The sequence below is a fragment of the Hordeum vulgare genome, chromosome 5H (genome assembly GCF_904849725.1).
Source record: "Hordeum vulgare subsp. vulgare chromosome 5H, MorexV3_pseudomolecules_assembly, whole genome shotgun sequence".
Lineage (NCBI taxonomy): Eukaryota > Viridiplantae > Streptophyta > Magnoliopsida > Poales > Poaceae > Hordeum > Hordeum vulgare.
The window spans coordinates 426597896-426610983 of record NC_058522.1 but is presented as its reverse complement, the minus strand read 5'-3'; the positions used below and the strand labels follow the sequence as shown (position 1 = coordinate 426610983).

Here is a 13088-nt window from a genome sequence, read left to right as displayed (position 1 = left end):
GTCTGTAAATTCGCTAAGTCAAAATTGGGAAGAGCCTAATGGATTTGTCGGTCGAGTCGATGAGTAGACAAGTTTGGATTAAGGAGAGATTGTTAGGTATTCCAAACCAGCCGCTGTATGCATGCATCTGAGACAAGGGTGGAGCCCACAAGCACTCACCTTTGAATCAACCTTTGATGTAAAGCCAACAGGTCATGCGGCCCAGTTAAACTAATCTAAAAGCCAACATTAGATGGTGCTAAATTACTTTGTTAGGACCCCAGCGCACATGATGCTGAAGAAGAATAATGCCCACTTGACATAAAGTTGGTTGGTGGCTGAAATGGAGTCCCCTTATTAACTCACTCCCCTCATCGGCTGTTAGACTCACATCTGCCATTAGCACCACCACCTCCACATCACAGCCATGGAAGCGACGGGGGTGAGCTTGGGGAAGGCCGCGCTGGGCGGCGCACTCGGCTATGCCACGTCCAAGGCGGCGGAGGAAATCGCACTGCAGCTTGGTGTCGAGCGCGATGTGAACTTCATCAAGAACGAGCTGCAGATGATACAGTCGTTCCTGATGACGGCTGATGAGGAGCAAATCCAGAACAAGGTGCTCACCACCTGGGTGAAACAGATCGGGGCACTGGCCTACAAAGTGGAGGACAGTCTAATGGACTTCGGCCTCCACTCGGAGAAAAAGTCATTTTTGGGATGCATCCCTCACAACCCATGTGATCAACGCCGCATCGCCAAAGATGTGAAGCAGCTGAGGGCCGAGGTGGAGGACGTGAGCAACAGGAACCTGCGCTATCGCCTCATTAAGGAGAGCTCAGGTTCCGAGCCTACCATGGCAGAGCAGCAGGCCAACATTGCCACTGCAGCAATGTTTGGCATCAACGAAGCAAGTCTTACCGCCTTGGAGCATAAAAAATCATCAGAGGTTGACCTCAACCAGCTAATTACAAGCAAAGATGTGAACCTTAGGGTGATCGCCATGTGGGGAACCAGCGGTGATCTCGGGAAGACATCCGCCATAAACGAGCTTTATGATGACCCAAAGGTAATGAAAAGGTTTGAGTTCCGTGCTTGGATTAGGTTGATGCATCCTTTCAATCCACAAGAGTTCCTCCAGAGCTTGGTAAGGCAATTTTATGAAAATTCCCATGATGATGTTGCAAAGCCATCTTTCGGTCCACAAGAGTTCCTCCGGAGCTTGGTAAGGCAATTCTATGAGAGTTCGCTTGATGAGGTTGGAAAGCCAGAAAAAGAAACAAGTGTTGGGGCCGTTCTAGCCAAGATGGAGAAGATGGATCAAAGTGATTTAGTCCGTGTGTTTAATGCACAGTTGTGTGGCAATAGCTACCTGGTTGTAATTGATGACCTATCCACATTAGTGGAATGGCATTGGATAAGGAAGTACTTTCCTGACAACAAGAAACAAAGTAGAATCATCATTTCCACTCAGCAAGCGGAAATCGCAAGCTTGTGCACAGAGAAACCGTACCAAGTTTCGATGTTCAAGCAGCTGTCATATGATCAAACGATTTATTTGTTCCACAAGAAGGTAGATCTTTTCCTTGTTGTGGTTTTTGTTATAATTTCTTTTTATTTTCCTTTATGGACTATTGATTATTTTTCATTTTGTGGCTAATAGCAGAATTCAGAGGAAGCAAGTTTTACTGATGTGGACCAGAAACTGGAGGTGGGACTATGCCAGTTGATCAAAATTCTAATCTTGAATTGCATGTCTTTGGGTTCTACTCCCTCCGTTTCTAATTATTTGTCTTTTTAGATATTTCATTATTGACTACATATAGATGTATATAGACATAATTTAGAATGTGGATTCATTCATTTTGCTTTGTATGTAGTACATAGTTGAATCTCTAAAAAGATAAATATTTAGGAACGGAGGGAGTATTTGGGTTGTATAGATGTTCGGCATTGTGTTATTTTTATCCTCACAAACACACACACACACCGCGTGCATATATTACAAATGAACTAACCCTGGTGCAAAAACACTTTAAATTTTAGGGAAATAAAGCTGAGAGATGTTGACACATGCCTCCTTGTAGAATTTATATTAATTGAAAAACACATTGTGCTTTGAAGTTGAACTAAGGATAAACATGAACTTTGATAATTTGTTGGGTACACACATGAACATTCATTTCCTTGACAATCCTCAATTTTTTGGAAGACCATGAAAATGTAGAAATCAAGTATATAGATTCTCATAGATCTGTTTTTTGTCCAGGCTATGCGTGCCTCATGTTCTGCCAACCCCTTTTCTGACCCGAACAAAGTTACTAGTACCGAGAAAAACACAGCAGTGCCCACTGATGAAATACAGGAGGGAAACCAAGAACGTAACAATCCAGGTGAAGAAAAAGTTCATGACATAACTGGTAGAAAGAAGTTTGACCGCAGTAGGACAATGGCACTGACTGATGAAGTGCTATATGGGCGAGAAACAGAAAAATCTGTTCTTATTGAAATAATTGCCCAGCGAGACCACAGTCATGGCTGTAAGGTGATCTCAGTCTGGGGAATGGGGGGTCTTGGAAAAACCACTCTTGTTCGAAGCATCTATCGAAGCCAACAGCTTAATGACTGGAAGCGTGCTTGGGCCACTGTTTTGCGGCCTTTTAACCCTGATGTACTTCTTAGAGATTTGGCTTTGCAGCTTCAGAATACTATTCAAGAAGATCCTGCTGGATTAACAGAAACTGCAGCACAAACGAGAAGCATATCAGTGATGAATGTTCAAGAGTTGAAGGAGGAGGTAGCTCGGGTACTAAAAACAAAAATGTGCCTTCTTGTTCTTGATGATATATTGTCCACTTCTGAATGGGATTTGGTGAAATCGTGTTTGGATAATGCTGGAAGGATCATAGTGACCACAAGAGAAAAAAATATTGCCGAACATTGTTCGAAAGAACACATGTACCATCTTAAAGGTCTGAAAGATGATGCTGCACTTGACCTCTTCATTAAAAAGGTACTTATATAATTAGTATCCTTTCTTTACTTTCACATGAGTTTTGCTTCATGTTACATCAGTTTTAACTCAGGTTAAATTATATTGGTATAAGCTTGAACTTCCTCTCAGCAATGAATTTGGAAGTATAAAAGCTGATGTATTCTTTTAATTTTTTTTGGTGAAACCATAATAGTATTTTCCATACTGAAATATTAGGTTTAGAAAGATGTCCATTAGACATCGACCAGCTTGCTATAGTCCAGGCACATGCCATGGCTGCATCCATCATTATGATGCAGAGACCAGGGTGATCCTCCTTTTCTAAAAAAAATGTCATGGTGAGTTCATGGTTCTAGAGAGATGAATTGTAATGCGATCATATCATTAGGGGTGCTGGTGCACGTATATATAATACAAGGGAAGGTCTCTACCTCAACTATACAAGACTAGGAGGTGGGCCACAATTGTAATACACGTGCAACACAAATACATATTCAACACCCCCTGCAGTCGAAGCGTCACTGGAGACACAGAGACTGGACCGAAACTCCTCGAAGACGGGAGCAGGCAATCCCTTAGTCATGACGTCAGCAAACTGTTGTGCCGTCGGCACATGGAGAACCCGAACTCGTCCAAGGGCAACCTGCTCGCACACGTAGTGAATATCAAGCTCAATGTGCTTCGTTCGTCCATGATGCACCGGGTTGGCAGAGAGGTAGACCACGCTGACGTTATCGCAGTAGATGACAGTGGCCTTGTGAACATCACAAAGCAACTCCTGTAGCAGCTGTCGTATCCAAGAGCATTCGGCCACGGCATTTGCCACGGCGCGATACTCTGCCTCGGCGCTGGAGCGTGAGACCGTGGGTTGCCGCTTCGATGAGCAAGAGATCAACGAGGGCCCAAGGTAGAAACAGTAGGCTGACGTAGAGCGCCGCGTGTCAGGACAACCAGCCCAATCAGCATCCGAGTAGGCCACGAGGTCGGTGGAGGCGGAGGCCGTCAGGATAAGTCCCATGGACATGGTAGCACGTATATAATGGAGAATACGCTTTACCAGAGTCCAGTGAGAGTCACGCGGGGCGTGCATGTGGAGGCACACCTGCTGGACAGCGTACTGTAGGTCGGGACGAGTCAGCGTCAAATACTGTAAAGCACCGACAATAGAGCGATAAAACGCTCCATCGGACGCAAGAGACCCCTCCAAAGCATAGACCTTCGCCTTCGTGTCAATGGGAGTAGGTGCTGGTTTGCAGTTAAGCATACCGGCACGCTAAAGAAGCTCGTGGGCGTACTTCTGCTGATGCAGAAAGAAACCGTCGGTCCGGCGGATCACCTCGATGCCGAGAAAGTAGTGCAGAGGCCCCAAGTCCTTGAGGGCAAACTCATCACGAAGACGAGCAGTCAGCCGCTGAAGGAGATCGGGTGCGGATGCCGTGAGGATGATGTCGTCGACGTACAACAACAAGTATGCAGTGGCAGCTCCCTGATGATATACGAATAGTGAAGCATCGGAGCGAGTGGACCGGAAGCCCATAGAGTGCAGAAAGGCTGCGATACGCTGGTACCAGGCCCGGGGCGACTGCTTCAACCTGTACAGAGAACGGGAGAGGAAGCACACAAAGTCAGGGTGCGCGGCATCGACGAAACCAGTGGGCTGCTCACAGAACACCTGCTCGGCGAGATGACCGTGCAAGAAGGCGTTGGAGACGTCCAACTGATGCAGAGGCCATGCGGCGAGACGGCTAGCTGAAGGACGGCGCGGATCGTGCCCGGTTTCACAACCGGGGCGAAGGTGTCGGTGAAGTCCACGCCCGCGCGCTGCCGAAAACCGCGAACCACCCATCAAGCCTTGTAGCGCTCGAGAGAACCGTTTGGGCGAGTCTTGTGGCGAAACACCCACTTGCCAGAGATGATGTTGGCACGAGAGGGTCACGGAACAAGTTGCCACGTACGGTTGCGCTGCAGGGCATCGAACTCCTCTTGCATCGCTGCCAGCCAATGGGGATCCCGAAGAGCGGCACGAACGGAGGTAGGAATGGGTGAAGGCGCTGATGTCGAGGCAGCGCATGCATACTCGTTGGAGGAGTAGCGTGTGCTCGGCCGATGCACTCCTGCATGAGCGCGGGTGACCGGGCCGTCGAGGGAAGGAGGTGCGGCGGTGGGTGCCGTCGTGACGGCAGGTGCTCCGGCGGCATGGTCGGGTAGCACGGCGTCGAGAGCAGCGTTGGCGCCAGCCGAACCATCCGCGGAGGAGGCGACGGGCGAGGTCGAGGAGGAGCCCGTCGCAGGGGTGGCGACATCGGCCGGGGTGGCGGGTGGAGAGCCCGCGGGCTCAACCTCGTGCGAGGGAGCCGGGGACCCAAGGGCCCGGTCGGACTCGACCTCAGGTGAGGGAGTCGAGGGCCCGGGAGGGGCCAGCAGAAGACGCCGAGCCGGGGTTGACGCCGGGGTGTAGCCCCGTGCAGCGCTCCCAGTAGGGGGCGCGGAGGCTGGAGCCGAAGGAGCCGTGGCCGGGGGAACCTGAAAAAAAGGAAACACCGTTTCGACGAAGTACATGTGCCTCGAGGTATACACACGATGGGTGACAGGATCATAGCACCAGTAACCTTTGGTGTTGGGAGGATAGCCAAGGAAAATGCATGGGACGGAGCGAGGTGCAACTTTGTGTGGCGTGGTGGCGGCGGTGTTAGGATAACAGAGACACCCAAATATGCGTAGACCATCATAGGATGGTGGTGTACCGAAGAGGAGGTGGTGAGGAGCATAGTTCCATCGGGGACGACATGGACGAATGTTGATTAGGAGAGAGGCGGTGGCAATAGTATCAGGCCAGAACCGAGCGGGCACGTTGGCATGGAAATGCAACGTGCGGACGCTATCGTTGAGAGTGAGGAGGATGCGCTCGGTGCTGCCGTTCTGCTGTGAGGTGTAAGGACAAGTTAGGCGGAAGATAGTGCCATGAGAGGTGAGAAGTGAGCGAAAAGCGACGTTGTCAAAGTCTTTGCCGTTATCGGTTTGGAGTGCGAGTATGGGGCGACCGAATTGAGCGGTGACGTAGGCATAAAAGGCGGTGAGTGTGTCTAAAGCATCGGATTTACGATGAAGAGGAAAAGTACACACAAAATGAGAATAATCATCTAAGATCACCAAATAGTATAGATAGCCCGTGTTACTCGCAACAGGAGACGTCCATACATCACTGTAAACCAACTGAAACGGAAAGGTAGAAACTGAAGTAGACACACTAAAGGGAAGACGCACGTGCTTGCCTAAGCGACAAGCCTCACTAGCATGTTTATCGAGCTTATTACATGAGAAAGAGAAACTCCTAAGGATCTGACGCAAGATGGCAGGGTTGGGGTGGCCCAAGCGAGCGTGCCAAAGGTCGACGCCGGCAGAGAGAGCGACAGGTGTGGAAGTGGAGGCGCCGGCGTGCACGGGATAAAGATCGTCAGGGCTATCACATGTGCAGCACCATCCGGGTACGGGCGTCCTTCACAGAAAAACCAACACCGTCAAACTCAACAGTAAGGGGATTCTCACGAGTAAGACATTTAACGGAAACTAGGCTAGTGACTAAATCAGGAGAGACAAGAACATTAGACATGGTGATAGATGTGGAACTGGAGGGAAAACTGGTGTGACCGACGTGGGTAATAGGTAAAGAGGAACCGTTGCCAACGGTGATACGAGCGGGTGTGTGAACGGGAGTGGAAGACGAAAGGTTACCGGGATGAGCTGTCATGTGCGCAGTAGCACCCGAGTCCATGTACCAGTCACCTCCACCGCCATAGTTGGTGGGAGATGGCGCCGAGTGGAGGGCGGCGAGGAGGGCCGGATCCCATGGTGCAGGTGTCGGGGGCGGCAGCAGTCCTCCGTAAGGTGGCGCCTGGGCGGGCCGCCGTAACCGCCGAGGGGTGGCGGAGCGAGCGGGGCTCCGTAGGGCTGGTAGGGAGCGACGAGGAGCGCCTGGTGACCCGCGGGATGGGGGCCAAGGAGGCCCGGAGCAGGAGGACGCGAGACGGGCATGTGGTAGGCGTGGACGACGCCCGTCCACGGGTTCTGCCCGGCGGTCCACGGAGGAGGCGGCGGCTCGAAGTGTGGCGTGCCCCTGTGCCCGGCGCCTGTTGCTGTGGTGGCTGCTGCTGGCGGCGGCCCCCACCTCCCCTCCGGTTGCGGCGGCCCCCGCCACCTTGCGACTGCTGGGGAGGCACAGGCGGAGCGGGCGGCGGAGGGTAGTAGCCGGCGGGAGCGGGCGGCACGGGCTGTCGGGGGGCGACCGGAGGAGGAGGGCCGCCGCGGGTGGTGCCGGCGGCGAGAGCGGTGTGTGGAACCAGCTGCTTCAGCTTCGTTATCCGGCGCTCCTCAAGTTTGAGGTATGCGACGACGCGCTAGAAGGTGGGTTGCGGCATCAGGGTGAGGTTGGATGCTGCGTTGCCGAAATCCTCATTAAGACCGACGGTGAGGGTGCTCAGCATTAGGTCGTCAGAGACATTGGCGCCGATGTCGCGCGCGAAGCTCGTCGGCAAGCATCTTAAGCCTCATGCAGTAGTCCTCGATGGTGGCGTTGTCCTGGTGACAGCCGAAAAACTCTTGTTGCAAGAAAACAAGGCACTGGAGTTTGTTGTCGGTGAAGAGCGCGTTGATCATGGCCCACACGGTGCAGGCGGCGTCGTCCTCGGTGACAACCGTGTGGAAGATGTCCTTCGATATTGTCTGGTAGAACCAACGGATGATCGTGGCCTCAATGGCGGACCACTCCGGGTCGCCGCGCATATACGCGGTGTCCACAGAACCGTCGATGTGCTCGGTGAGGTAGTACTCGCGGAAGACAAGGTTGAAGTAGGTCTTCCACGCGTAATAGGACGTGCTGGAGTTGTCGAGACAGATGGGGACCCGGGCCTCAATGTTGAGGTCACGGATGGCGGCGGCGGAGGGTTCAGGACCAGCGAACGGGTTGGAGGAGTGGGTGGTGGAGGAGCCAGTGGAGCGAGGTGATGACATGGCGGCGGCGTGTGGGGAAGCGGCTAGGGTTTAGGGTTGGAGAGGAGTAGCTAGGCGCGGCTGCAGCGGGGAACCGGCGTGGCGCGAGCGTGGCGTGCGATCGTGCGGGCGAGCGGGCGGGCGCAGCACGCGCGTGGCACCGATCGGGTCAGGCGGGCGGGTGAGCGCGCGGGCAGGCGCGCGATCGCGCAAGCGGGCAGGCAGGCGCGTGACGGCAGAGAGGGAGGGCGGAAGCGATACAGCGGCGGCGGCGCAGGGAAGGAAGAGGAGGGGCGCGGGGGCGGCGGTGAGTAGATGAGGGGGTGGGGCGCGGCGGCGGTGCGGGGATGCGCGACGGCAGCGGCGGCGGCGGCTATCCTAGGGTTGGAACGAAAGAACTGATACCATCTAGAGAGATGAATTGTAATACGATCATATCATTAGGGGTGCTGGTGCACGTATATATAATATACAAGAAAAGGCATCTACCTTAACTATACATGACTAGGAGGTGGGCTATAACTGTAATACACATGCAACATAAATACATATTCAACAATGATCAATGAGGTGTGGACATGTGAGCCGAGCCTCATAATGCACGGTATATTGGAGCCTCCACGGGGTTGGGGGATGGCACGTTTGTGAATACTATTGAGAGTCTGCGGGTGGCGTCACTTTAGATTTGTGAGAAACTAGGGCAACAAGGCATGTTGCTGCTCTATAAGAGCCCCAACTGGCGGCTTGCTGGATGTGTGGGGCATCGTCTAGCTCGCAGGCTCATGGTAGCGTTCACGATGTGTCAGTGGTGTGGCTTTGCGTGACAAGGGAGTGAATCATTAGTAGAAAACGGGCATTCAGTCCCGTTTTGTCCCGGTTGCTTTACAAATCCGGACTAAAGACCTTTCACATGGCTGCTTTTAATCTTGGTTGACGTTATCAACCGGAATTAAGAAACAAAATCAATTTTTTCAAATTTTTTCTGATTTACAAATCTTTGAATTATTTCATAATTTAATTTCTAATCACCCTACTCACGGCTCGAGCGTGGCTGCTGGGGCTGGAGAACTTTTAGTCTCGGTTGGTGTTACCAACCGGGATTAAGGGATTTTTTTGAAACAAAAAAATTATAATTTTTTTCAATTTTTTTTCGATTTTTAAATCTTTGAGTTATTTGATAATTTAATATCTAATCACCCCTACTCATTGCTCCAGCGTGGCTGCTGGTGCTGGAGAAGTTTTAGTCTCGGTTGGTGTTACCAACCAGGACTAAGGGATTTTTTTTTAAAAAAAAATATATTTTTTTTTATCGATTTTCAAATCTTTGAATTATTTGATAATTTAATTTCTAATCGCCCCTACTCACTGCTTCGGCGTGGAGCACCCCGGCCGGTCACCCACTTCACTCATTTCAAATTGTCTAACTTTCCAGCCGGTTATCCATCCTCTCACTGTTCCATGTATCTTGCGTGCTCCTCTTGGGCCTGCGGGCGTTCCTCCTCATCATGTGGGTCATGCCATCTTTGTCCTACATGTTGGGAGGAGGATACACCTCGGTGGCTAGGACGCTTCTGTTGATGATGTGAGGTGGTGATTTGTTGCCTTTGATGGACCACCGTCTTCTCTCAAATTGGGGCAGCCCAACTTCGCCAGCCCTTTTCGGAGTTAGGCCAACTCCACCGCGCGACTCCAAACGGACGTTCGTTTTGTTCGGATTCTGTCCGTTTGGGTAGGGATATGGGGTCGTGTTCGGCCCTGTCCTGGGATGCGCTGACCGTGCGTCCAGCGCACGACCGCATCCTTTTGCCCCATCCTGTCCGCCAGGGCCTAAAATGTCCATATTTTCGTATCAAAACAAGTTTGCACATCAACCCAATCGAAATTGTCTCTAAATAAAATAGTTTTACAACCAAATCGAAATTGTCTTGAATGAACATAAAATGAACCAACACATCTATTGGTTGCCAATATGTTTCCACATGTGCTCAACCAAGTCATTTTGAAGATTGAAATGAGTGTGCCAATCACGCATCTCACGATGGAACTGGACAAATTGTTGAAACGTGACCGGTTCTTGGTGCAAGGGCTCAACATTTTTATCTTCATAGTCAAATCCTTGGTCGAAGATACTGTCATCATGCTCGTCCTCGACGATCATGTTGTGCATGATCACACAAGCAGTCATCACCTCCCAAAGCTTTCTTTCATCTCATGACAGTGCAGGGTTTCGAACGATACCCCATCGGGATTGAAGCACACCAAAAGCACGTTCCACATCCTTTCTAGCACTCTCTTGCATTTGGGCAAATTTATTTCTCTTCTCATCTTGGGGGTCCGAGATTGTCTTCACAAAAGTTGACCACTGAGGATATATACCATCAGCTAGATAGTATCCCTTGTTGTACTGGTGACCGTTGATCTCAAAGTTGACAGGGGGGAGTGGCCTTATGCAAGCCTTGCGAAGACTGGAGAATGCTGCAGCATGTTGATATCATTGTGAGAACCTGCCATGCCGAAGAAAGAATGCCATATCCAAAGATCCCGCGAAGCCACCACTTCTAATATGACACTGCACGCTTTGACATGCCCCTTGTACTGGCCCTGCCAAGCAAATGGACAGTTCTTCCACTCCTAGTGCATACAATATATGCTGCCAAGCATGCCTGGAAAGTCTCTAGCTGCGTTGGTCGTCAACAATCTCTCTGTATCAGCGGCAGTTGGCTGCCTCAAGTACTCAGGGCCAAACACCTCGATCACAGCCTGGCAGAACTTGTACATTGACATCAGACATGTTGTCTCACTCATACGCACATACTCATCCACCAGATCGCCTGGAATTCCATATGCAAGCATGCGGATGGCCGGTGCATTTCTGGTAAGAGGAGAATCATAGCTTTCCAAGGACATCCGTCTTGCACTGGAAGTATGGGTCATGAGCAACCACTCCCTCTCGGATACGATTGAACACATGCCTTGCCATACGAAAACGGTGAGGGAATTTATCCAGCTTGAAGAGCGATGTGTTCGCAAAGTAATCGGCATAGAGGAGGGCCTGGCCTCTCTGCTTGTTGCGGTTCAGGTTCCGAGCACGGCCAGGGAGAGACCCCTGTACCGAGGAAGCTGCCGTTGAATGTGATCGTGAACCATCACTGCATCCACCACAATATCTTCATCATCGGACGACGAATCGTCCGATGAATAAATGAAATGGTGGAAGAAAAACTCATCACCACTGTCCATACCTTTGCAGGAAAAGTGTCGAACACCTTGTGCTCGTGGTGGCAAAGAGGCCGCGATGGTCACCTCGATGCAGGGGTGGTTGGTGGCCGGCTACTGGCCGCTCTGGAGCACTCGTCGGAAGCTGCCGTGGCGCCATGGTACGTCGCCTCTGACCATATCCACTCTGCCGCCGGCTATGACGACGGCGGCCAAACCTCCTCCGATCGACGCCCAAACTACGGCGAAAGCGCGGGCGTGGTGGCGGCCATGGCGAGACGGGGTTTACTATGGACGGCCGGGGGATGAGGTGGCCGGAGAATAGCGACGGCGCTGTCGGCGGGGCGGAGCGGGAGAGGGGGTGGAGGCGTTGGATTTTCTGGGAGTACTTGTGTCCCCGACATGCGGGCCACGGGCGGACAAGGGCGTGCGGCCAGTGCCTCCGCGCGATGTTCGTTTCCGCCAAACTGGGCGCAAGTTTGGGCCGGGGATGGGTCGAAAATGGACGAAATCCGGACATTGGGCCGCGGTATTCGTCCGTTCTACCCCAAACGGATGCGCGCGGAGAAGATGGGTCGCGCTTGGAGTTGGCCTTAGAATCTCATACCGGGTGTGTGCGTCGAATGCATTTGGTCCATTGCTTGTTTGGTGGAGAGTGGCTTTTGTAATGAAGGCCTGGTACTTTTCAGGTTTTGTAATCTGTATTGGTGTTTTGTTGTAATTGCATAGTCTTAGGCTTGTCAATTCCTCTTTCTATCAATGCAACAAGGCACAGAGCTTTTGCACTTTGCTGGGGAAAAGGTTACCTAAAAACATTGGAGGTTGTGTCCTGTGCATACAAATTGGAAGACTTAAAGTGGAATTTTTTTCCCACATGCCGGAGAAATGCAACAACAACTTTTGTTGAGATCGTAATTATGTAGGTTCTTGAATCAATCAATCAGATTCTTTCTTGCCCGAGGCAACTTTGCTGTAAATGTTTTGAGTCATTGAGTCTGTTGCAACTTGCAACATCAGATGTTCTCACCATTCTCAAGGAGTGATACTTGTTTGTTCAGTGAAATTCGGTGAAGTAACTCAATTACTTTCTTTGGGGTGATTCTTTTCCTGGTATTGTTTGTCGCAAGGTCCCGCTTCGATTGTCGATTTCCTTCTAAATACATCCGTAAAACATGGGCTGTTAAGATAAAGTCGGGTGGATTTATTACACGTGCTTGGGTTGCTATTTTGGGTCCGTAATATTTACACCAGTTTTCCCCGCTACGCTTGTATCCAACCAATATACAATACACGTCCCTATCCGTCATTTATTTTCCGAATGGAAATCCCTTGTGGCTGGTAAGATACATCTGTAAGCTTCATACCCCTGTATAGATTACAACAATGCCAAACACGGCTTTAATCTTTCATGCAAATAAAAATGTCTCTTTCTTTTGTATTGTTTGGAGTGGATTTTTTTGATAAATTACAATGTCCAACCTGACATTAGATTTGTTATCACGCTTGTGCAAGCAATTTTCAAGGGCTAAAGTGGCAACGTTTTTGTCGTTTTGTTTTCATTTCACGGATAGAAATGTATGAAGTTCTTAAAAAAAGATGTCAATGCACAAAGTACTTGAAAATTTGTTTTTTTTGGATTTTTTGGAACTACAAAAAAAAGTTTTTAACCTGTATCATGTGCTCCTTTTTTTTGAACTGGGCGAGCCCCTTTCCGTTACTTATCATAACGGAAATACAAAGTTCTGACCAACCAAGGAAACCAGAAAGGGGAGCGGGTTCAAATCATTTTTGAAAAACCCACCATAGGCACTTGTCATCGAGCAGCCTAGCGCAAGACGAAAATCCAGAAATGCCATAAACGAACCAACTAACGTAACTACCAAAGTCAAGGAGAAACAATCCAATCCACAGGAAG

The 13088-nt window shown here is 50.5% G+C and overlaps 1 protein-coding gene across 3 annotated transcripts in view; it reads left to right on the top strand.

Moving 5' to 3' along the window:
- Positions 1-364: 364 nt before the first annotated feature.
- LOC123398922 (disease resistance protein Pik-2-like) overlaps positions 365-13088 on the top strand; it is a 34236-nt gene continuing 21512 nt past the window's right edge. Inside the window, exons 1-4 of one of the 3 annotated variants that reach the window (XM_045093363.1) lie at positions 365-1549; positions 1640-1687; positions 2246-2989; positions 11208-12352. In XM_045093363.1, the coding sequence (XP_044949298.1) occupies positions 407-1549; positions 1640-1687; positions 2246-2989; positions 11208-11498 (2226 nt within the window). In that variant the 5' untranslated portion in view covers positions 365-406 and the 3' untranslated portion in view covers positions 11499-12352. Of the gene's footprint in view, positions 1550-1639; positions 1688-2245; positions 2990-11207; positions 12353-13088 lie in introns of those variants that run through there. The other 2 variants (XM_045093362.1, XM_045093361.1) reach the window with 2 other exon arrangements.